This window comes from Mytilus edulis, chromosome 5, assembly GCF_963676685.1.
Source record: "Mytilus edulis chromosome 5, xbMytEdul2.2, whole genome shotgun sequence".
In the NCBI taxonomy this organism is placed as follows: Eukaryota; Metazoa; Mollusca; class Bivalvia; order Mytilida; family Mytilidae; genus Mytilus; species Mytilus edulis.
In genome coordinates, this window is record NC_092348.1 from 2,209,382 (window position 1) to 2,235,439 (window position 26,058).

Sequence of the window (26,058 nt, forward strand, 5' to 3'; positions counted from 1 at the left end):
TAAATGAACAAGTGTTATATTTTTACCTTCAATTGTAATATTTACACCAAGAAAATTTCAATTATCATCTTTCTTTATCTTATTTATATTATATTCAAGATTATTTGCAAGAAAAATAGCAACTCCTCTTTGATTTGAAGCAAAATAATTAAAAATGCATTCTCCTCCCCATTGGTTTCTAATAAATGATTCATCTTTTTGAGTAAAGTGTGTGCCTTGCAGACAGTAAATATGACAGAGCTTTGATTTCAAGTATTCGAACACATCTCTCCGTTTCTCTCTAGAATTTAAACCTTGACAGTTGTATGAGAATTTTTTTAAAGAATCCTTAGTCATTTAAATAGCTTAGATATAGCATAAACATTCCATTTATGATTTTCATTCTTTTAATTACACTTTAACTCATACAACTGTCTATGAAAACACAAAACTGTAATATTATATATGAATAAACAAGTTGGTATATAAATCTACCTTTATGCAGAAATAAATCTTTATAAAACATTGTGCAAACATCATAAGAATTGAAATAAATAAAAAAAAAAAGCAAGAGTAACAACAATCATGATTGTCATTATATGATATGTTTTCTGATTTTTTATAAATAAAAACAAATTTTGGATTACCTGTTTCCAAATAAAGGGGTTAATGGGGGAAAAACTAACAAATGTATACCCACTCAAACTAAATTTCAACAATCAAAGAGAGTTAATCCAAAATATTATCTCTCCTTAATTGTTAGATTGCAAACATGTATATTTTAGTCAAGATTTTAGTCAGGATAGTAATTCTTTTATGGCTTTTATCAAAGTCTTAATTTGAATGTTATATAATTATTCAAGTTATTCCTAGGGTATTATTTTTATTTCAATTTTTTACAATTGTCCAAAGAAAGACATTGGTCTCATACCCATAAAATGGACACATATTTTGATACTTTAAAAGGTTTTCCTTATATATATATGTCATAAAATTGAGAAAGGAAATGGGGAATGTGTCAAAGAGACAACAACCGACCATACAAAAAACAACAGCAGAAGGTCACTAACAGGTCTTCAATATAGCGAGAAATTCCCGCACCGGCAGGCGTCACAAAATGGTTATGTACTTTATATGATATTCATTTTAAGCACCATCAGCAAATGGTTATTTACTATTGATGATATTTATTTTAAGCACCATCACCAAATGGTTATGTACTATTGATAATATTTATATTAAGCACCATCACCAAATGGTTATATACTATTAATGATATTTATTTTAAGCACCATCACCAAATGTTTATGTACTATTGATGATTTTTATTTTAAGCGCCATCACCGAATGGTTATGTACTATTGATGAAGGGAGTGACTGGAGTAGGAACATATCCTCCGGGTGTTACTGATTTGTTTGGATTATGGAACTCAACTAAGACAATTAATGAATTCCAACAAGACGCCCGGGCACTGACACCAAACTTCCCAGGACATTATAAGCCAATATTGTCAAACAACTGGACATTTCTTTGTTTGGATAAGGTAAAAAGAAAAAAAGTCCCACAAAGAGAGTGCTTTAGTTATGTTCATGATGTTAAGGGATCTTATCTTTTTTTATGCCTATTTAGCTTGGTAGAATTATACTTGACTACTATTTTAGCTTACAGTACCATAATGACAGGTAGTAAATGTTATTTTTTGGCAAATAAAAAACCACAAAGCTTTAAGATTGTTTTGTCGTCATGGAAAGGAGTAGGTCCGGTAAGGACCGATTTTTGCCTCCAATTTCAGGTTCATCTGACAAAAGATTTTTACCACTTTTTAAACACTTAAGTGTCTACTTCATTTGATTCAATTAGTTTATGAGAAAGATTTGAACTGATTTAGTCCGATTCAAGCTCAAATATGAAACATCAACCAAGTATGCCGAAAAATGTCACTTTTCGGATGGTTTTGTCAAAAATAAAAGTGGCCGCATCCGTGTTCATCCTCAACCTTTATATATGTTATGTATTATCACAAAATACAACTTCCATTTCAATATTAAGGATGAACACGAATGCGGCCACTTTCGTGTTACACGAAAACCGTCCAAAATTTAACTAAAATTCTAGAATTTTGAAGAATTCAGTAATTTAACCTGACTTTAAGGTGCCAGTACCCGATATATGTTCATTGTATAGTCAAAAAGAGCCCATATTTATGTAGAAGAAGCACTCTACTGTTCAATAAATAACTTAAAGTTTACATTTTATAAATTTTGTAAAACTGCTTTATTTTGAGGCCAAAAAGGGCTCTTACTGGACCTACTCCTTTGATTTCTATGTTCAAATTTAGCATTTTGAAATAATAAAAAAAAATACAACAGAAGTATACCGCTCTTCACATTAGAGATTACAGTTATAATTATGTACGATATTTAAAGATTGTACTGTTATCGGCTTGTGTCCTTCACCGAAAGAGCATCTCAATCACTTTAGGGGCATTACAAAACATACAAGGCAAATTAATAAAAATAATAATGTAATTCTAAACTTTTATCATGATACGAAAAACTAGGATTTCAATTTGGCAATGATATAAAAATGTTTTCATAATTTATTATTAAATAATATTGTTTTTACCAAGTGCACAAAAGAGGGGCGAAAGATACAAGAGGGACAGACAAATAATAGAACAAACACACAACATAGAAAACTAAAATCTAAACGACACGAACCAAATAAAACACTGGGGTGTTCGGGAAGGGTAACCAGATCCTGCTCCACATGTGGGACCCGTCGTGTGGTTCATGTAATAACAATCCCAGAAAAATAGTCTAATTCGGTAGGCCAAATTCATGAATAACCTTTATGGGCAATCAATACATTAAAACGTTAATAATTATCAATTTCCCATTTCTCAGTACTAACATACCCTCTGCCTCCTTCGTATTGTGTTAACATATCTCAACTAATACGTTATTCTCGTGCATGTTCACACTATACGCACTTCATATACATATATACAGGAGTGTGCTCCTAACGCAGAAACAAAGTTATGAGGACGAAAGATTAAAAATGACACTACGCAAATTTTACGGACACCATCACGAATTGGTTGATCCATACGATGTATCCTTGTCCAAAATAACCATGGAAATTTGTATCACGTGTTGAATTGTGGTTTGTCATTACGCCGTCTGATCTTTTTATTACAGAACGTGACATATTCCCGAATGTGAATGGTTTTCTGAGTATGAAATCGTATTGCCTAAAGACGTGGCACGATACTTATCCATTCCAAACTAATTTCTTTGGTTTTGATGTTGTGTTTGTTGTTGTCATCAGAATTTTTCAAATGTTTTAACGTTTGTAGTTGTAAATCGTATTTTTTCTGTTGTATTATTGTGTTTTTTGGGGGGATAACTACTCATCCAGTTCATTTGGTAGATTTAATTTTGGATCAACGAAATTTACACTATATATTTGGTTTGCAGTTTGATCAGAAAAATCAACCACAAGCTAGATAATACAATTAATTATCTAATTACTACTTCAATTAAATATTTATTAGTATTATAATGCTCACTGTTATTAATACAAGTTAGATGAGTCATACAAATCTAATCTTGAATTTTATAAAAAAAAATCTTAATTTTCTGAACACGTTTTAGCAATTTATATGTGAAGTCACTTTGGGCGTAGCATTGACTATGGCAACAGGGCTGTGATTTTGTAATTTATTCGTGTTTTATTCTATAGCTAGTTGCCACTTCATTTTAATCATGTACATCTATTATATAGTCATTTTATAAAAGTTACTGTTTGCAAAACTATGTATAATTCTTGATAATAATGACGTTTTGTCCCAGGCAGATAAATAACGGCAACAGTAGTATACCGCTGTTCAAAACTCATACATCCATGGACAAAAAACAAAATCGGGGTAACAAACTAAAACCGAGGGAAACGCATCAAATATAAAAGGAGAAAAACGACACAACACTAAAATGTAACACACAGAGAAACGGACCAAGATAACCTTGGCCTCGCAACTTTTTGAAACTTTTGGTCCTCGGCGATCTTCAACTTGGTAGTTGTTATGGCTTTCAAAATTTTCGCATCCGAGCATAGTTTTGTGTGGACGTAGCGCGCGTCTGGTGTATACAAATATTTTTTAACCTGTTTCCTTTGGATGGCTATTATTCGTTTGTTTCTCTGTCCTATATTTTCTCTCATTTATCTTTTCATTTATTGTAACCATGTCGTGTAATGTTGTAATTTTAATGTTATAATTAACATTAAAGCAGGAGGTTTGGCATGCCACAAAACCAGGTTCAACTCACCATGTGTTCATATAGTGCCATGTACCAAGTCAGAAAAATGGTCATAGTCACATTAAAAATCTTTTATCTGTGTGTTACGTTTCAGTGTTGTGTCTTTGTTGGGTCGTAGTTCTCTTATATTTGAAACGTTTCCATCAGTTTTAGTTTGTAACCCGTACTTTGTTTTTTCTCTAACGATTTATGCATTTTGAACAGATGTATACTACTGTTGCCTTTATTTGATAATACATTACATCTTAATTTATTCATGTATACTATGATAATATGTCATCACTACTTTAAAAAATTGACCAGTAACTGTATTTTATCAAATAAAATGACAAACAAATTGCTGAAGTGACCTTCTTTTATTTATGATCATTTTTTTAAGAATGAGCTGGACGTTTAGAAATGTGATTAGTAATGGAACATCGACGTGTCCTCTTTATGTGCAATCAAACTCTCTCTGACCGACAACAATGTCAGACAACAAATCTTTCAAACAAACCAAATGAAAGTTTGGCACAGAGTAAGGTTACCTTTTCTTATTTGAATAAAATGATCGAAAATAAAGTATAGAAAAAATAATCAAAATATATTACAGGTCAGGGTATCTATATACAAAAATGGTGTAGAGAAAGCTTTCATCCTGTTCAATGCTACAGGATCAGATAAGATGAGTTGGTTTACCCCTAGCAGAATCATAGATTCGTCATGGGTTGATTTGCAATCTACAACTAAACAGTATTTTGCAATGTCAAAGTAAGTATTAATACATTTGATAAGGTTTCAATTTCTCAGATACTAAAGTAAATGTAAGCGTATGTTAAACCTGTATATACTGCATGATGCATTCTGGTTTTATATCCTGCTACTTAGTGTTTGTTCATATATAAAACTGTGTATCAAAACTGTACAGCTCAGGTTTTATTTTTAATTCTTGCGGGAAAAGTGCTGAATGAGGTAAGATCGAGTATGATGTTTGTTATAGTTACTGGCTATCTACATAAATACAGCACTTATAGATGTACTTTTGTTTGAATTATACTTTCGGAAGAATCAGTGCCCCCTGGGCATTAAATATTTCATGAAAATTTTAGTTGTCTGTAGATATTTTTATTTTAACAGAATTCCTGAAGACATCCATAGCTGCTGGTTTGTTTAAACTGACTTTGTCAGATTCTAAAAATAGTTAATGCATTATCTCATATTCTTCATATCTGCTTCACTATAAATCAATTTTCTAAATGATGTAAATGTCTCTTGACTTATAACTTCTATAAAACTTGTCAGAAATGTACATTCAACAACAAGGTTACAATACATAACACATTATATTATTATTGAGATCTATATTCCTAAAGCATAATGATATAGATTAAATGCATCATCTTCAGTAAAATAAAAGAAAAATATTTTGCATATGGTTCAATTATCAATGAAACCATTTCAGAGATCCAGATTTCCTCAGAGAATTTTATGCCAGTCAGAATGCTGATAAATCCAAATGTGATTCAACTGGTTGGATGTTTATATCTACAGCAAACAGATGCTTTCTTGAAACTGACAAGAAACCAGCTTTCTATTATGCTCCAGATCAGACCTCAGCTCATTGGGGATATAGTGAGTCTTCATTCAATTATAAGCCTATGAAATTCTATTAGAAAATATTTTCTTTAATTTACATCCCAGCTCCTTTGTTCTAACAGGGGTGATCTGAGCCGGATCACCCCTGCCAGATCACCCTTGTTTGAGTTTCTTTGTAATGCATGCTTTCCTTTGTTCTGTAACATTTTGGCGGGAATGTCAAATCCACTATAAAACTTATATTAATTTTACGGAAAAGACTATCTATCAAAATTCACGTAGAAAAAATCCAGTAGATATGCTGGGATTCGAACTCAAGACCTTTAGCATATCAAGCCACGACACATACCACTACACCAGGACGACTTGATACGAAATAATAGTAATTTGACATACTTAAAGGAAGCAAGATATTTTTATTAGTGGGGCGAGTTTTCAAACCTTTATTCAGTGGGGTTTTAACCTTTTACGTTAATTTGTGAGTTTTCAGACTGATTGTTCAATTTGATTTTACACTTTTTCATAAAGGGGCAAGTCGGTAAACAAGATTGGGACGATATTTTTATAAAGTGGCGATATAGCGTGGGCCGATTGGCAAGTGGGCGAGTTGACATTGTTTGATATCTACTCATCGTGTTTGGGGGTCAAAAAGGGTATACATCATATAGTAATATATAAAATATATTGTTATGGTTGTGTGTCGTTCTAAACTAGATTTTATGAATTGTAAATGGTTTTTCGTCTAATCTAAAACAGCTGGGATGTAAAATAGTTATCCCAGTCGGACTTGGTGTGTCAGTGTTAGATCACCCTCTGGCCTCCGGCCATCGGGGTGATCTTACACTGACACACCGCGTCCTTATGGGATAACTATTAAAGAATGTAAACTTTCTGCAATTTTTTTTCTTTACCATCTTAATTTAAAACAGACACCACCCCAAAATAAATATTGTTAAGACGGATGGTAACAAATATGTTTATAATTTTTACTCATCAGCTCGCTGCATCATATTTCTTTCTAATAAGAGCAGTGTACACATCTTTAATGTAATTTGTCTTCAATTATAGACTTGGAAAAGTTTCAAATCCAAGTACACTAGGTAAAGTTACACAGCTAAGTACAAGTCTTAGATGTAACATGCGTTTTGATTATTTATTTTGCTTTAAAGATACTTTTAGATAAATTGTACATTATTTTCTTTATTTTTGTGGGTACTAAGTAGACATACAATGAACAATGACTAATTAACATCTAGATTTATACAAAAATAGAGGTATCACTACTATCTCTTACTTTTTGTAGACAATCGAAAGTTTATCATGATCTGTTGGCCTAATTTTACAATGTGTTAGATTGTGGTTTGTCATTACGTCGTTTGATCGTTTAATTGTTGAACGTTACTTTTTCCTGATTGTAGCTGTTTTGCTGAGTGTAAATTCGCATTGGTATGAGACGTGCCACGGTTCCTTTCTATAGGAAGTTCTCGTATTTAGTTTTGATGAAGTATTTGTTATACTCGTCGGATTTTGTCATATGTTTTATCGTTTGTAGTTGTAAATCTTATTTTTTCTGTTGTATTCGTTTGTTATGGAAGAGAAAATTAATCATCCAGTTCATTAATAAGATTTTTGTTTGGTTCAATTAAATTTATACAATATATTTGGTTTACATTTTGATTAAGAAGAAATACCAACATAACTAGATAAAAAAAATATTCTACCACAATTTGATATCAATTAGTATTTATTTTTCATGTTATATCAACATTTCAAACCTTATCTTGAATTCTATTCTAACTCTATCCTATAAGTTGGGAAATCTTTAGATATTCAAATGTAACGTCACTTAAATTTGTGCGTTTATCGATTTAAGATTATTCATCTATCCGTTTTTATTTTGTAGTTAGTCATTAGTTTTATCATTAATATTTATTATATCCTGGTACCTGTGATAGCTATTATAAGGCGCGTTTTTGGCGTATTGAATTTTAAACCTGATGCTTTTTGTTATCTATTAATCATGTTTTTCTTTGTCTAATATGTTCTATTAATTTTTATTGTAGTCCTGCAATATTATGTTGTCATTTCAATGTTATATTTAACTTTGCCATTAAAGTGCGAGGTTTGGCATGCCACAAAACCAGGTTCAACCCACCACTTTTATTCCCCTTTAAAAGTGTCCTGTACCAAGTCAGAAAGATGGCCATTGTTATATTATTGTTTGTTTCTGTGTGTGTTGCATTTTAACGTTGAGTCGTTTGTGTTTTCTCTTATTTTTGAGAAATTGAGATAAGACGTGGCACGGTACTTGTCTATCCCAAATTCATGTATTTGGTTTTCAGGTTATATTTGTTATTCTCGTGGTGTTTTGTCTGATGCTTGGTCCGTTTCTGTGTGTGTTACGTTTCGGTGTTATGTCGTTGTTCTCCTCTTATATTTAATGCGTTTCCCTCGGTTTTAGTTTGTTACCCCGATTTTGTTTTTTGTCCATGGATTTATGAGTTTTGAACAGCGGTATACTACTGTTGCCTTTATTTATACAAATTTACAGTTTGCAAAAGTATGAATTATTCTAAATAATTAGGTTTTTCTTATCTCAGGCAGACAACCTTAGCCGTATTTGGCTTATGTTTTGGAATTTTTGGTCCTCGGTGCTCTTCGGCTTTATACATTTTTTGGTTTTCGAGATTTTTTTCATCAACGCTTTATTGGTTAGTCTTGTGTAAACGACCCGCGCGTCTGGTGTATTAAGTTTTAAACCTGACATCTTTTGTTAGCTATTATTCTTGTGTTTTTTTCTGTCCTGTATGTTCTCCCATGTATTTGTATTGTAGTATTGTATTTTTATTAAATGTCCTGTACCAAGTCAGGAAAATGGCCACTGTTATATTATAGTTCGTTTCTGTTTGTGTGTTACATTTTAATGTTGTGGTTCTGTTGTGTCGAAGTTCTCTTTTATTTGATGTGTTTCCATCAGTTTTAGTTTGTAACCCAGATTTATTTTTGTCTCAATCGATTTATGAATTTTGAACAGCGGTATAACTACTGTTGCCTTCATTCATATTCTACTTTTCTGTGGCGTTGATACATTCATATGACGCATAGTTTATTTTTCTATTAGAATGTATTTTAGTTTTGTCCAAAGGTAACTTGAGGTGTTACTGGCTATTCTTATGTTGTTTACATGTTAAAATGGACTGTGTTCTGAGTGTTCGTGCATTTTTTTGTAGTGTATTTCTGTCTCGTTATGTTGTTAGTTAAGCGGTATTTTTCATAAGGCATAAAACCAGGTTGACCCAACCATTTTATTCTTTTTTTGGGTTTATCTTGGTTTGGCTTTCTTTTCAATTTTTACATTAGTGCATTAATGAATGACGAGTCTGGCGTGTTTAATGTTAAGCCTGATAATTTTATAACTATTAGCTTGTCGTAATGTTCTATTGTATTGTTAATTTGTGAATTTCTCTATCCTGAATGTTTGACCATTCATTTGTATTGTAGTCCTGTCATGTGATGTTATCGTTTTAGTGTTACATTTTACTTTGCCATGAAAGCGGGAGGTTCGGCTTGCCACAACACCAGGTTCAACCAACCATTTTTGAAAATGTCCTGTGCGAAGTCAGGAAAATGTAGTTCGTTTCTGTGTGAGTAGCATTGTCGTTTTGTATTTTGTTGTGTCGTTGATTGCTCCTATATTTCTGTTTCCGTAAGTTTTAATTTGTAACCCGGACTTGTTTTTTCTCCATCGATTTATTACTTTCGAACAGCGGTTTCCTTTATTTGATTCCTCTTATAGTTGATGTGTTTATCCAGAGTTGGATTGTGACCTGGATTTGTTCCAGTTAAATCAATGTATCACTACACTACAAACTGCTCAGAGTCTGAATTGACCAGTTTTTGTGCTCGACCAGTAAAATCGAGCACACATTTTACTCGACTTGTCTGGACATTGTCTCGACTGTACTTTACTGTACTTAAGTGTACTCGACTAGGTCTCGACTTTACTTAATTAGTCTGATTCAGTATTTAATGATCTTTGTGTAGTCTGAAATAGTCTTGACCAAGGCTTGACCTGTCTCGACCTGTCTTGATTAGTCTCGACCTGTCTCGACTAGTCTCGACTCAGTCTCAACCAGTCTCGACCTGTCTCGACTAGTCTTGACTTTCAAATTTAGTTTTGACTGGTGTAAATCAGCCCATCTAACTAAATTAAATATTGATCTTACAAAATTCAAGCTTAATAGGTAGTTTGATTTATTGCTGTGAAATGAAAGAATTTAATTTTAAAAATTATTATATAAAAATTCAGATAGGCATTTTTAATTTTTTTTATAACTTTTTCAAATCAACTTGGATTTTCATCAAACTATGCAGCTATCTTTGATAGATATCAAGCTTACTGAATCTCATTTCATTTAGTTTTTGGTTGTATTGCTGTAAAATTTAAGAATTAAAGTAATTTTGGTAGAAAAAGCTAGGATTTGCAATTCGGACAAAATAGGGATAGTACACTTTAATTTTTTTTATAAATTTTTCAAATCAACTTGGATTTTCATCAAACTAGCTATCTTAGATATATATCAAGCTTACTGAATCCCGTTTCATTTAGTTTTTTGTTGTATTGCCGTAAAATTGAAGAATAAAAGTAATCTTGGTAAAAAAAGCTAGGATGTGCAATTTGGACAAAATAAAGATAGTACACTTTAATTTTTTTCATAACTTTTCCAAATCAACTTAGATTTTTATCAAACTCTACGACAATCTTTGCAATATATTGATCTTACTGAATCACAGGGTGTTATTTAGTTTGGTGTATTTCTGTCAAATTTAAGAATTTAATTAATCTAGGTCAAAAAGCTACGATATTAGAAATATATCTTTCCTCATAATTTGGGAAAAAGTATATATAAAATAGTTATATAATTCCTTTAATGTTTTATTCCTTTTGATATATATTATATAAATATATCAAAAAGTCCTTCTGATTTGTGGTGATTTATAAAGCAATACCTTCTGCTTGGGGCAAACTTATTAAAAAGATCACATCTAACAGAGAGTTTTAAATTCTAAATAACATTTATTCAAAGTTGCGACATGCTGTTAAATCTAAATCGCAAGGCTTTTTTTAATTCACAAGATAAGTAATACATGAGTTTAAGAAAAGTAGTGCTTTCCTTTTACCTGTAAAACTCACGTGTACTGATGTAATTAAATAATGTATAGTGCCATGTCATTAAATTTGACAAAAAAATATTTTAAGATTTGATTAAAATAAATTTATACTGTAACTTTGGAACACATTTCTTTTTTTAAAAGGTTATCAAGGATTGTCATGAAAGTTCATGATTTTAACAAAAAAATGTTGTTTATTTTGTTTAAGCTGATTGAAAAATTTATGAAATCTTAAAAAAAGACACCTTTATTTTTGGTTAAAACAAAAATTTAATATCATTTATATATTATGAGGAAAGATATATTTCTAATATCGTAGCTTTTTGACCTACATGTAGATTAATTAAATTCTTAAATTTGACAGAAATACACCAAACTTCATAACAACCTGGGATTTAGTAAGATTAATACATCACCAAGGTAGCTGTATAGTTTGAATAAAATCCAAGTTGATTTGAAAAAGTTATTCAAAAACTTAAAGTGTACTATCTCTATTTTGTTCGAACTGCAAAATTCTATCTTTTTTTACCTAGATTAATTTAATTTTTAAATTTGACAGCAATACAACAAGAAACAAAATAACCTGGGATTCAGTAAGTTTGGTATATATCTAAGATAGTTCATAGTTTGATGAAAATCCAAGTTGATTTGAAAAAGTTATAAAAAAAATTAAAGTGCACTATCTCTATTTTGTCCGAATTGCAAATCCTAGCTTTTTTAACCAAGATTACTTCAATTCTTAAATTTTACAGCAATACAACAAAAAACTAAATGAAATGGGATTCAGTAAGCTTGATATATATATCTAAGATAGCTGCATAGTTTGATCAAAATCCAAGTTGATTTGAAAAAGTTAAAAACAAATTAAAGATGCATATCTGAATTTTTATATAATAATTCTTATTTTGACATATTGTAAAATTAAATTCTTTCATTTCACAGCAATAAATCAAACTACCAAATAAGCTTGAATTTTTTAAGATCAATATTTAATTTAGTTAGATGGGCTGATTTACACCAGTCAAAACTAAATTTGAAGGTCAAGACTAGTCGAGACAGGTCGAGACTGGATGAGACTGAGTCGAGACTGGTAGAGACTGAGTCGAGACTGGTAGAGACTGAGTCGAGACTAGTCGAGACAGGTTGGAACTAGTCAAGACAGGTCGAGACAGGTCGAGCCTTGGTCAAGACTATTTTAGACTACACAAAGATCATCAAGTACTGAATCAGACTAATCTAGTAAAGTCGATACCTAGTCGAGTACACTTAAGTACAGTTAAGTACAGTTAAGTACAGTCGAGACAATTTCGAGACTAGTCGAGTGAAATGTGTGCTCGATTTTACTGGTCGAGCACAAAAACTGGTCAATTCAGACTCTGAGCAGTTTGTTGTGCTAGTTAACAGCATTATATTCTTACTGCCTTTATTAAGCACTGGTTCTTTTAAAGGTATGTGTTCTTCCTAAAACTCGGATGCTTACGTAAGAACGAACCCTTTCTTATTCAATAATCAATACCTACAATAATTCCCATTTTAATTATTCTGCAGTTTGGTTGCACAGTTTTAATTATCATATTAGCTGATTTATAAAACATGAACACTTTGTAGTCATAATGAATATAAGATTGAGAATTTCTTACAGCTAAAGCAGGTGTCGGTGATGTCTTTACTATCCAGGGACATAGTACATGTAAGTAGCCAAGTTGAAAAGGTAAACAATGTGTCTTGTGTCGTCGTTGTGTGCTTACTTTTATAAAAATGTTATCCTTATTAGCCAATTTTAATCAAACTTTATCATTAGATTATCTTGTTTTAGCATATGACCAATTATCCCAACTGTTAACCACCAACCAATGGCCGACATGGCTAGATATAGAACATAATGGTAGCATGCAAGTTATGTATAATATTTTGAAAACTGTAATGAAAATAGAGAAAATCTGACTGCAACAAAAATGTTGAGTATGTTGAGAACTTCCAATTGTCTGAGTACGTCACAACTGTCAGAGTATTTGTTACCTTTTAGTTTATTATGGTTTAAAAAATATCAGTCACAACTGTCAGAGTATTTGTTACCTTTTAGTTTATTATGGTTTAAAAAATATCAGTCAAAACTTGCATTTTACCCCTTTGTTTTTTGTTTATTCGTATCGGCCATTTGTGTTGGCAGATGGAGTCATGAGACACGTTTAATACTAGAAACTTCAAAGTGCCCTAGTTACTGGCAAAATTTTACTTGCTTGAAGATCTTCACTACTGATCAGATTGCTTATTTAAGTTTTATTTTCTATTTTAAACCTTATTTATTGTACTCCTAATTGTATAAAATATCTGCAGCATTACAATTTTTGTTTGTCTACTATAATGTTTGTCTTATAATAGCTAGGTCACACATTCACGGATTTGACGCCGGATTACCTACGGATAGGATCCGGCATCATTGGTGGCAATCTGTAGATATCCGTTTTGTTGTCTGGTCATACGAAGTAGAACTTGTATATCCTTGACACTCTTTAAACATGACTACAGATCAAACGACCGTAGTAACTTCTTATTAAACCATGTCAGACCGTTCTGATCCGTGTTAGTTCCTATATATTCGTACTTGTTCGTAGGACAGAATGATTAATAAGGCTTGTTTCTGAGATCAATGTACTAGTTTCGGAGAACTATGTACTAGTACGGTGACCTCAACATTGTAAATAACACTTCCCTTCGAAATCTGTTATCAAAAGGTCCGAAATATCGTGAGCCTAAATCCATTAATTGGAAATACAACTTTAAAATTTTGATGAATTCAGACGAGGATTTTGCAATGCAATGAGCTAAGCGCGAGAAAGAAGACGTAGACACTTTTTCTGAATGGATTAAGGCGGTGAGGTCGTTGATACAAATCAGAATAAAGAAACTGAATGGGTCTATCAATGCCCATGCTACGTCAATCTTTAAAGAACTAAATGTTGCAAAACAATTATCCTACCTCATTGACAAATATGTCGTTGTCCCTGCAGATGAAGTCCCAAACAACATCGTTTTGTGTGTAAAACTCATTACATTTACTGCTTGATAAACGAATTAAATATTGACAATATACTTGGAAACTCAACATATACCCTCACGACACTTACCAAAGAGGAAGTCTTGGATAATCATAGGTCTGTTTTGTGTTCCTTTGGCATTCCAACCAAAGATGAAGAACTGATTATTCCATCACTGTATTGGATACCTAAACTACATAAATGTCCTTACAAACAACGGTATACTGAAGGTCTTACAAGTGCTCCACGAAATCTCTTTCTAAATTATTAACATCTATTTTATCAGCAATCAAAGACGGGTTTCTAAGTTATTGTGAAACTGCCTATTCTAGAGGTGGCGTGAATCAGATGTGGATACTTGTGGATAAAAATTCCAAAGTACATACAATCTAACTCTCTTTCATCTTGCAATAATGTTAAAACATTTGACTTTTCTACACTTTACACAAGTATTCCAGATTCCAAACTAAAAGACAAATTGAAAGAGTTGGTATTGCTTTGTTTTATAAAACAAAATGGCCAACGTAGGTACAAGTATCTCGTCCTAGGGAGGTGTACCAGTGAATTCAACATCGGCCTGTAGAAATGCAATGTTGTCATCCTTTACTACGTTTTGGTATGTTTGTCCATCTCTTATTATTACAACCTTATTACCGAAAAATCAGCAAATGAGTTTGCCAGTTCTAAATCCGAGGATGAACTTGGCAACGGGGTTTGTTGTTGTTTACCCATGAGATGTTTAGTTAGTTTGAATAACTGTTTGTGATCATTTCTGCAATTCTCAATTCTAGAAGAGTAATAGGTTTCCTTGGCGATATATAACAGTTCACCAACAGTTCTACACTTTTCCTTAAAAATTTGATGATGAACTTCCAATTTCGAATCCCGCCATTTTCTCTCCGCTTTTCGCTTATCTATTCTGGCATTATTAAGATCGTCTGAATACCATTCTGTATTAGGTCTTAAAACAACTGATTTGATCGGGACTGGTGCGAGTTTATCAAAGATATTGGATAAATTACCTTGATAATGTTCGACAAGTTGCTCTACAGAATTATCTATTCCAGAACATGAAAAATAATCTACAATGTCCTTTTTAATTTCCTTCACGTCGATCTCTTTGCACTTTCTCAAAAAATTGTCCTTGCGCATACTCTTTGGTTTCTGGCATGCTAACGTTGCATGAACAGAAAAATGGTTACACACTTGGTTACCTTGTGCATCACTGATGTTCGGACGCTGAACGTTTGGAACCCCGTTTAATATCTGACTGTCTTTGTTCGTAATAAGAAAGGTCTAAGATATGCCCACTTTCGTGTGTGGCATCTTTGACATGTTGTGTAATGTTACGATCTTCAAGACTCTTACAGAAACGTAATGCGTCTGGATCGTTGAGATTATCAAGGTGGAATTTGACATCTCCGGTGAAAAGAACATTATGCGCAGGTAATAGAATAGTATTTTGATCAAGATATGATTCCCATTCCTCAAAGAAAACAGTATTGCAAAAATCATTAGATTTTGATGGTGGGGGTCTGTATATTACACACAGACGAAAATTGAGATATACAGGATGTACAGAGAACTCCATATGTTCAAAGTGAGTAAAATCTTTTTCATGGACGTTCAATCATTTTATGCCAATACCCCCTTTGAACACAAGTGCTATTCCACCGCCTCGATGATCAGTACGACTGTGATGTATTTCTCTGTATTCAGTTGGTACTAGGTCTTGAACAACACCTTCATCAACATCAGAACCAAGCCATGGTTCCTGAATAGCCAGAATATTTAAATCACGAGATGTCACAAAATCACAAATGGCTAGAGCCTTGTTTTCAAAAGATCTGCAGTTTAGAGAGGCAAACAGCATGTTACTTTAAGAATAAGTTCTGATATTGAGAATGATATTCACTGATGCAAGAGTTATTAGGCGATCAGAGTTTCTTCCCGTGTATGCCCCAACAGGTATGTGACATACACATGTCATGATATTACTTGTTGACTCTGTATCAGGTGTGCTTACTTTGATACGATTAGAGTCACAGTTGTTCAGATATACGATGTTTTGTAAGTTTATGCCACTTTGACTATATGTATTTACCTTGAAATATATATTACCGTTCAAAGCTGTAATTTGTCGTATCACAGGAGTTCCTGCACGTAGAGGTGCTAGGAGATTGATTGTATGGTTGACTAGGGACTGACTTCTCTATCCATGACCAAAAAATAACTGACATGTGTGCGGACAGTTTAGCTAGGTTTAAAAACTTTGAAAGAAAAGTCCTAAACATATTTCTAGAACTTATAAATGTTGCAGGTTCCAGGATTACGAATAACACCATATAGTACAGATAGACAGATTGATAATTTATTTAACGCAAAACTCAAAAAAAAAAAACCCATAGGAATGACCTTTAAAGGGAATAGGTTCAAAGGGAATTCATTGCGATGCCATGCTTATAAATCTTGTTTTGATTATTATTTTTGCTTAAGTTTATATCTAGCTATTGTCATTTTAAGTACATCAAAATATCTTTGGCAAAGCCAAGAGAACATACATATATAACTGTAATCACAACTTATAAACTTTTCAGACAATGAGATAGATAAAATTAAAGTGATGCATCAAAATATTACAATAATAAACGCATGGACATGCTAATAAGGACCGAGTGTCTTTAAAAAACGCACAGGGTGTCAGAAAAAAGACACAGGGCGGTTTATAGTATATATTATTTCTAATATTTGTCTATTATTTCAGGCCCAGACAATGTGTCATTGCCAACAGTCATATCCACTGGTGAGTTGTTTGTTTACTTTATAAACAATACTTTATTCTGTTATAACTTATATGATAATAACATAGTAGTAGATATTTAACATTACTTGTTTCTATTTATCTATCCTGACATCGTAATTCACTAATTCATAACCACAATAACGCCCTTTTATGGATATATAAAATTCCATGCATTTCTTGCCTTTCGAAAGAGTGTATTTGCTTATTACAGCTTCCACATTTTGCAGTAAAAACTATATTACATTGAGTTTAAATCTTTGATGTACTTCATTTCATTAAACTTGATATGAGAAATACACATATTGATGTGTATTTCCTAACCAGCTCAGAAGATAAACCTATAGAAAAACAAGATTCCGCGAAATATGAGTATGAATTAAAAACACAGATATATTATACCCAGATGTTCAATTTACAAAATTATATACACTTATACTTATTTATTACCAAACTTTCAAGACGACTACAACTATTTAATTAATCATTACATCAGTTGTGCTTTGCATACGATATAAAAATAATGAGATGTTGTATGATTGTCAATAATCAATTTCATATAACACTAAGACCTTTAACAGGGCGAATACCCCGTACCCTTAGAGATCTATGATAGGTCTATCATGACATTATAACACAATTCAATTGAGAAAACTTATGGCCTAATTTGATAGCAAAACAGTTGAATACATTTGTTATAAGATAAAACAATGGAAGTTAATTCAAATTATAACTATATATTGTACCAAAATGTGTTCCTTTGCTCAATACAATTTGATGTTTTATTTTAAGCTGGCTTTGCTTTAATGGAAGCAATTTTTACCCTTTAGCGTTCAAAATTTTGATTTTCCATCTGTTTAATCTACATATTCTAATCAATCTACATATGGATATTTATATTACAGTTAATCAGATGACAACTGCTACACCCTCCTGTGTTGACAAGAATCCCTCTTTCTGTGCAGAATTTGGACCAAATGTGTGTACTTTGCTTATTGACTTTGCCAAAGAAAATTGTGTTTACCTGTGTAACTTATGTCCTAAACCTGCAGTACCCTCAGTACAAGTTACAAGTATGTTCTCGTTACACTGTGTAACGTATGTCCTAAACCTATAATCAATACAAATAACAATAGATATAGGAAGATGTGGTGTGAGTGCCAATGAGACAACTCTCCATCAAAATAACAATTTAAAAAAAAAAATTAAACCAATATAGGTCAATGTACGGCCTTCAACACTGAGCCTTGGCTCACACCGAACGACAAGCTATAAAGGGCCCCAAAATAACTTGTGTAAAACAATTCAAACTGGAAAACCAACGGTCTAATATATATAAAATAAAAAAACGAGAAACGAAAAACGAAAAACATGTATAAATTATATAAACAAACGACAACTACTGTACATCAGATTCCTGACTTAGGACAGGTGCAAACATTTGCAGCGGGATTATACGTTTTAATGGATCCAAACCTTCTCCCTTTTTCTGAAACAATAGCATAACATCACATCATAGAAACACACACGATAAAATATCAATTGGCAGGCTTAACTCAATCAAAAAACGTACATTAATACATTAAAAAACGAATAAATTTGACCTGCGATATCTGAATGCACAGTTAATAAAATATAAGGGAAAAACATTCAAGGCCAAAAAGCAAACAAACAAATCCAAACAAAGCCATGTCAAGACACCACTGCAACATATTTAACCCTTTCGAAAATATTCACTTTAGAAAAAAAACGGATTTAAAAAAATACAGGTAAATCTTGAAGTTTATACAAATGTAGTAAGAAGAAGTGATGACAAGTATGTTCACATAACAATGTGTAACTTATGTCCTAAACCTTCACTACAAAATTATAAATAACAAATATGTTATCATTACAATGTGTAACTTATGTCCTAAACCTTCAGTAACATCAATACAAGTAAAAAGTATGTTATCATTACAATGTGTAACTTATGTCCTAACGATTTTGGTCTAGATTTTGCTCGTTAACCAAGGAATTGTGATCGTGTGAAAGCAGTGAATTTTGAAGTTAAAGCTTTCAATTAAGGTTGCGTTGTATGAAGTCGAGTTTGTAGCAACGTGAAACTGACTGACAATGTATTGTTAATTTTAAACGCCACTTGAAGCAGTCTTGGCCAATTCGGCAGTCAATTTTTAAACAGGTTCACATGCACATTATGGTGTCAGATTAAGATATTTACCAAAATGATAATTATTTTAAGCACCATCACCAAATGGCTATGTACTATTGATGATATCTATTTTAAGCACCATCACCAAATGGTTATGTTCTATTGATGATATTTATTTTAAGCACCATCACCAAATGGTTAAGTACTATTGATGATATTTATTTTAAGTACCATCACCAAATGGTTATGTACTCTTGATGATATTTATTTTAAGCACCATCACCAAATGTTTATGTATTGATGAAGGGAGTGACTGGAGTAGGAACATATCCCCCTGGTGTTACTGATTTGTTTGGATTATGGAACTCAACTAAGACAATTAATGAATTCCAAAAGGAAGCCAGGGCACTGACATCAAATTTCCCAGGCCATTATAAGCCAATATTGTCAAATAACTGGACATTTCTTTGTTTGGATAAGGTAAAAAGAAAAAAAAGTCCCATAAAGAGAGTGCTTTAGTTATGTTCATGATGTTAAGGGATCTTATCGGTTTTTTTTGCATATTTAGCATATTATGGTAGAATTAAACTTGACTACTATTTTAGCTAACAGTACCATAATAACTTTTTGTTAATGTTATTTTTCTGCGAAAAAAATCTCAAAACTTTAAAACTTATTAGGAATGATTTGTCGTCATGGAAATTTGATCTTTATGTCCAAATTTAGCTTTATGAAATATAAAAATATACAACAGTAGTATACTCCTCTTTAAACGAGAGATTGAAGTTATAATTATTTTTTGAGTTCAGTACGATCTTTAAAGATTGTACTGTTATCGGCGTATATCCTTCACCGAAAGAGCATCTTAATCACTTAAGGGTTAATAGACATACAAGGCAAATTAAAAAAAATCAATAATATAATTCTAAACTTTTATGATGAAACGGAAAACTAGGATTTCAATTTGGCAATGATATAAACTGTTTTAGAATGGTTTCACAATTTAGTATTGAATAATAAGAATTTTGCTATTTTTGTCTCATATTTATTTTAACCAAATACACAAAAGAGGGGCGAACGATACAAGAGGGACAGTTAAACTCATAGATCAAAAATAAACTGACAATGCCTCGGTTAACAACGAGAAAAAAAGACAAATTATAGTACAAACACACAACATAGAAAACTAAAATCTTAACAACATGAACCCAATCAAACACTGGAGGTGCTCGTAAAGGGTGCCCTGATCCTGCTCCACATGTTGGACCCGTCGTGTGGTTTTTATTTTTACAAACCCAGAAAAATAGTATAATTCGGAAGGCCATATTCATGAAACCCTTTATGGGCAATCAATACAGTTAAACGTTAATAGTAAATAACATCTAAAGCCAATGAATTCATATGTACTATAATAATATGCATCACTACTTTCAAAATTTGACCAGTAACTGTATTTTATCAAATAAAATGACAAACAAATTGCTGAAGTGACAGTATTTTATTTATTATCATATTTTTTTTAAGAATGATCTGGACCTTTAGAAATGTGAAAAGCAATGAAACAGCGACGTGTCCTCTTTATGAGCAAACAAACTCTCTCTGACCGACAAAAATTTCAGACAATAAATCATTCAGACAAACAAAAAAAAACAGTTTGGCACAGCCTACATTTTGTAAGGTTACCTTTTCTTATTTCAATAAAATGATAGAAAATAAAGTATAGAAAAAATAATCAAAATATATTACAGGTCAGGGTATCCATATACAAAAATGGTGTAGAGAAAGCTTTCATGTTGTTCAATGCTACAGGATCAGATAAGATGAGTTGGTTTACACCTAGCAGAATCATAGGTTCGTCATGGGTTGATTTGCAATCTACAACTAAACAGTATTTTGCAATGTCAAAGTAAGTATTAATACATTTGATAAGGTTTCAATTTCTCAGATACTAAAGTAAATGTAAGCGTATGTTAAACCTGTATATACTGCATGATGCATTCTGGTTTTATATCCTGCTTCTTAGTGTTTGTGCATATATAAAACTGTGTATTAAAACTGTACAGCTCAGGTTTTATTTTTAATTCTTGGGGGAAAAGTGCTGAATGAGGTAAGATCGAGTATGATGTTTGTTATAGTTACTGGCTATCTACATAAATACAGCACTTATAGATGTACTTTTGTTTGAATTATACTTTCGGAAGAATCAGTGCCCCTGGGCATTAAACATTTCATGAAAATTTTAGTTGTCTGTAGATATTTTTATTTTAACAGAATTCCTGAAGACATCCATAGCTGCTGGTTTGTTTAAACTGACTTTGTCAGATTCTAAAAATAGTTAATGCATTATCTCATATTCTTCATATTTGCTTCACTATAAATCAATTTTCTAAATGATGTAAATGTCTCTTGACTTATAACTTCTATATAACTTGTCAGAAATGTACATTCAACAACAAGGTTACAATACATACCACATTATAACCTTATAGAGATCTATATTCCTAAAGCATAATGATATAGATTAAATGCATCATCCTCAGTAAAATAAAAGAAAAATATTTTGCATATGTTTCAATTATCAATGAAACCATTTCAGAGATCCAGATTTCCTCAGAGAATTTTATGCCAGTCAGAATGCTGATAAATCCAAATGTGATTCAACTGGTTGGATGTTTATATCTACAGCAAACAGATGCTTTCTTGAAACTGACAAAAAACCAGCTTTCTATTATGCTCCAGATCAGACCTCAGCTCATTGGGGATATAGTGAGTCTTCATTCAATTATAAGCCTATGAAATTCTATTAGAAAATATTTTCTTTTATAGAATGTAAACTTTCTGCAATTTTTTTTTCTTTACCATCTTAATTTAAAACAGACACCACCCCAAGATAAATATTGTTAAGACGGATGGTGACAAATATGTTTATAATTTTTACTCATCAGCTCGCTGCTTCATATTTCTTTCCAATAAGAGCAGTGTACACATCTTTAATGTAATTTGTCTTCAATTATAGACTTGGAAAAGTTTCAAATCCAAGTACAACTAGGTAAAGTACAAGTCTTAGATGTAACATGCGTTTTGATTATTTATTTTGCTTTAAAGATACTTTTAGATAAATTGTACATTATTTTCTTTATTTTTGTGGGTACTAAGTAGACATACAATGAACAATGACTAATTAACATCTAGATTTATACAAAAATAGAGGTATCACTACTATCTCTTACTTTTTGTAGACAATCGAAAGTTTATCATGATCTGTTGGCCTAATTTTACAATGTGTTAGATTGTGGTTTGTCATTACGTCGTTTGATCGTTTAATTGTTGAACGTTACTTTTTCCTGATTGTAGCTGTTTTGCTGAGTGTAAATTCGCATTGGTATGAGACGTGCCACGGTTCCTTTCTATAGGAAGTTCTCGTATTTAGTTTTGATGAAGTATTTGTTATACTCGTCGGATTTTGTCATATGTTTTATCGTTTGTAGTTGTAAATCTTATTTTTTCTGTTGTATTCGTTTGTTATGGAAGAGAAAATTAATCATCCAGTTCATTAATAAGATTTTTGTTTGGTTCAATTAAATTTATACAATATATTTGGTTTACATTTTGATTAAGAAGAAATACCAACATAACTAGATAAAAAAAATATTCTACCACAATTTGATATCAATTAGTATTTATTTTTCATGTTATATCAACATTTCAAACCTTATCTTGAATTCTATTCTAACTCTATCCTATAAGTTGGGAAATCTTTAGATATTCAAATGTAACGTCACTTAAATTTGTGCGTTTATCGATTTAAGATTATTCATCTATCCGTTTTTATTTTGTAGTTAGTCATTAGTTTTATCATTAATATTTATTATATCCTGGTACCTGTGATAGCTATTATACAAATTTACAGTTTGCAAAAGTATGAATTATTCTAAATAATTAGGTTTTTCTTATCTCAGGCAGACAACCTTAGCCGTATTTGACTTATGTTTTGGAATTTTTGGTCCTCGGTGCTCTTCGGATTTATACATTTTTTGGTTTTCGAGATTTTTTTCATCAACGCTTTATTGGTTAGTCTTGTGTAAACGACCCGCGCGTCTGGTGTATTAAGTTTTAAACCTGGCATCTTTTGTTAGCTATTATTCTAGTGTTTTTTCTGTCCTGTATGTTCTCCCATGTATTTGTATTGTAGTATTGTATTTTTATTAAATGTCCTGTACCAAGTCAGAAAAATGGCCACTGTTATATTATAGTTCGTTTCTGTGTGTGTGTTACATTTTAATGTTGTGTTTCTGTTGTGTCGAAGTTCTCTTTTATTTGATGTGTTTCCATCAGTTTTAGTTTGTAACACAGATTTATTTTTGTCTCAATCGATTTATGAATTTTGAACAGCGGTATTACTACTGTTGCCTTCATTCATATTCTACTTTTCTGTGGCGTTGATACATTCATATGACGCATAGTTTATTTTTCTATTGGAATGTATTTTAGTTTTCTCCAAAGTTACGGTAACTTGAGGTGTTACTGGCTATTCTTAGGTTGTTGACATGTTAAAATGGACTGTGTTCTGAGTGTTCGTGCATTTTTTTGTAGTGTATTTCTGTCTCGTTATTTTGTTAGTTAAGCGGTATTTTTCATAAGGCATAAAACCAGGTTGACCCAACTATTTTATTCTTTTTTTGGGTTTATCTTGGTTTGGCTTTCTTTTCAATTTTTACATTAGTGCATTAATGAATGACGAGTCTAGCGTGTTTAATGTTAAGCCTGATAATTTTATAACTATTAGCTTGTCGTAATGTTCTATTGTATTGTTAATTTGTGAATTTCTCTATCCTGAATGTTTGACCATTCATTTGTATTGTAGTCCTGTCATGTGATGTTATCGTTTTAGTGTTACATTTTACTTTGCCATGAAAGCGGGAGGTTCGGCTTGCCACAACACCAGGTTCAACCAACCATTTTTGAAAATGTCCTGTGCGAAGTCAGGAAAATGTAGTTCGTTTCTGTGTGAGTAGCATTGTCGTTTTGTATTTTGTTGTGTCGTTGATTGCTCCTATATTTCTGTTTCCGTAAGTTTTAATTTGTAACCCGGACTTGTTTTTTCCATCGATTTATTACTTTCGAACAGCGGTTTCCTTTATTTGATTCCTCTTATAGTTGATGTGTTTATCCAGAGTTGGATTGTGACCTGGATTTGTTCCAGTTAAATCAATGTATCACTACACTACAAACTGCACAGAGTCTGAATTGACAAGTTTTTGTGCTCGACCAGTAAAATTGAGCACACATTTTACTCGACTTGTCTCGACATTGTCTCGACTGTACTTTACTGTACTTAAGTGTACTCGACTAGGTCTCGACTTTACTTAAATAGTCTGATTCAGTACTTAATGATCTTTGTGTAGTCTGAAATAGTCTTGACCAAGATGAAAATCCAAGTTGATTTGAAAAAGTTATAAAAAAAATTAAAGTGCACTATCTCTATTTTGTCCGAATTGCAAATCCTAGCTTTTTTAACCAAGATTACTTCAATTCTTAAATTTTACAGCAATACAACAAAAAACTAAATGAAATGGGATTCAGTAAGCTTGATATATATATCTAAGATAGCTGCATAGTTTGATCAAAATCCAAGTTGATTTGAAAAAGTTAAAAAAAAATTAAAGATGCATATCTGAATTTTTATATAATAATTTTTATTTTGACATATTGTAAAATTAAATTCTTTCATTTCACAGCAATAAATCAAACTACCTAATAAGCTTGAATTTTTTAAGATCAATATTTAATTTAGTTAGATGGGCTGATTTACACCAGTCAAAACTAAATTTGAAGGTCAAGACTAGTCGAGACAGGTCGAGACTGGATGAGACTGAGAGTCGAGACTGGTAGAGACTGAGTCGAGACTGGTAGAGACTGAGTCGAGACTAGTCGAGACAGGTTGGAACTAGTCAAGACAGGTCGAGACAGGTCGAGCCTTGGTCAAGACTATTTCAGACTACACAAAGATCATCAAGTACTGAATCAGACTAATCTAGTAAAGTCGAGACCTAGTCGAGTACACTTAAGTACAGTTAAGTACAGTCGAGTACACTTAAGTACAGTTAAGTACAGTCGAGACAATTTCGAGACTAGTCGAGTGAAATGTGTGCTCGATTTTACTGATCGAGCACAAAAACTGGTCAATTCAGACTCTGCGCAGTTTGTAGTGCTCGTTAACAGCATTATATTCTTACTGCCTTTATTAAGCACTGATTCTTTTAAAGGTATGTGTTCTTCCTAAAACTCGGATGCTTACATAAGAACGAACCCTTTCTTATTCAATAATCAATACCTACAATAATTCCCATTTTAATTATTCTGCAGTTTGGTTGCACAGTTTTAATTATCATATTAGCTGATTTATAAAACAATGAACACTTTGTAGTCATAATGAATATAAGATTGAGAATTTCTTACAGCTAAAGCAGGTGTCGGTGATGTCTTTACTATCCAGGGACATAGTACATGTAAGTAGCCAAGTTGAAAAGGTAAACAATGTGTCTTGTGTCGTCGTTGTGTGCTTACTTTTATAAAAATATTATCCTTATTAGCTAATTTTAATCAAACTTTATCATTAGATTATCTTGTTTTAGTATATGACCAATTATCCCAACTGCTAACCACCAACCAATGGCCGACATGGCTAGATATAGAACATAATGGTAGCATGCAAGTTATGTATAATATTTTGAAAACTGTAATGAAAATAGAGAAAATCTGACTGCAACAAAAATGTTGAGTATGTTGAGAACTTCCAACTGTCTGAGTACGTCACAACTGTCAGAGTATTTGTCACCTTTTAGTTTATTATGGTTTAAAAAATATCAGTCACAATTTGCATTTTACCCCTTTGTTTTTTGTTTATTCGTATCGGCCATTTGTGTTGGCAGATGGAGTCATGAGACACGTTTAATACTAGAAACTTCAAAGTGCCCTAGTTACTGGCAAAATTTTACTTGCTTGAAGATCTTCACTACTGA

General features: G+C 32.0%; 1 protein-coding gene across 1 annotated transcript in view; it reads left to right on the forward strand.

Moving 5' to 3' along the window:
- Positions 1-1,320: 1,320 nt before the first annotated feature.
- The window catches only part of LOC139522748 (uncharacterized), a 59,422-nt gene continuing 34,684 nt past the window's right edge, over positions 1,321-26,058 (forward strand). Inside the window, exons 1-5 of the mRNA XM_071316253.1 lie at positions 1,321-1,523; positions 4,892-5,049; positions 5,741-5,910; positions 12,689-12,736; positions 16,849-16,887. Of these exons, the coding sequence (XP_071172354.1) occupies positions 1,344-1,523; positions 4,892-5,049; positions 5,741-5,910; positions 12,689-12,736; positions 16,849-16,887 (595 nt within the window). The 5' untranslated portion in view covers positions 1,321-1,343. The remainder of the gene's footprint in view (positions 1,524-4,891; positions 5,050-5,740; positions 5,911-12,688; positions 12,737-16,848; positions 16,888-26,058) is intronic.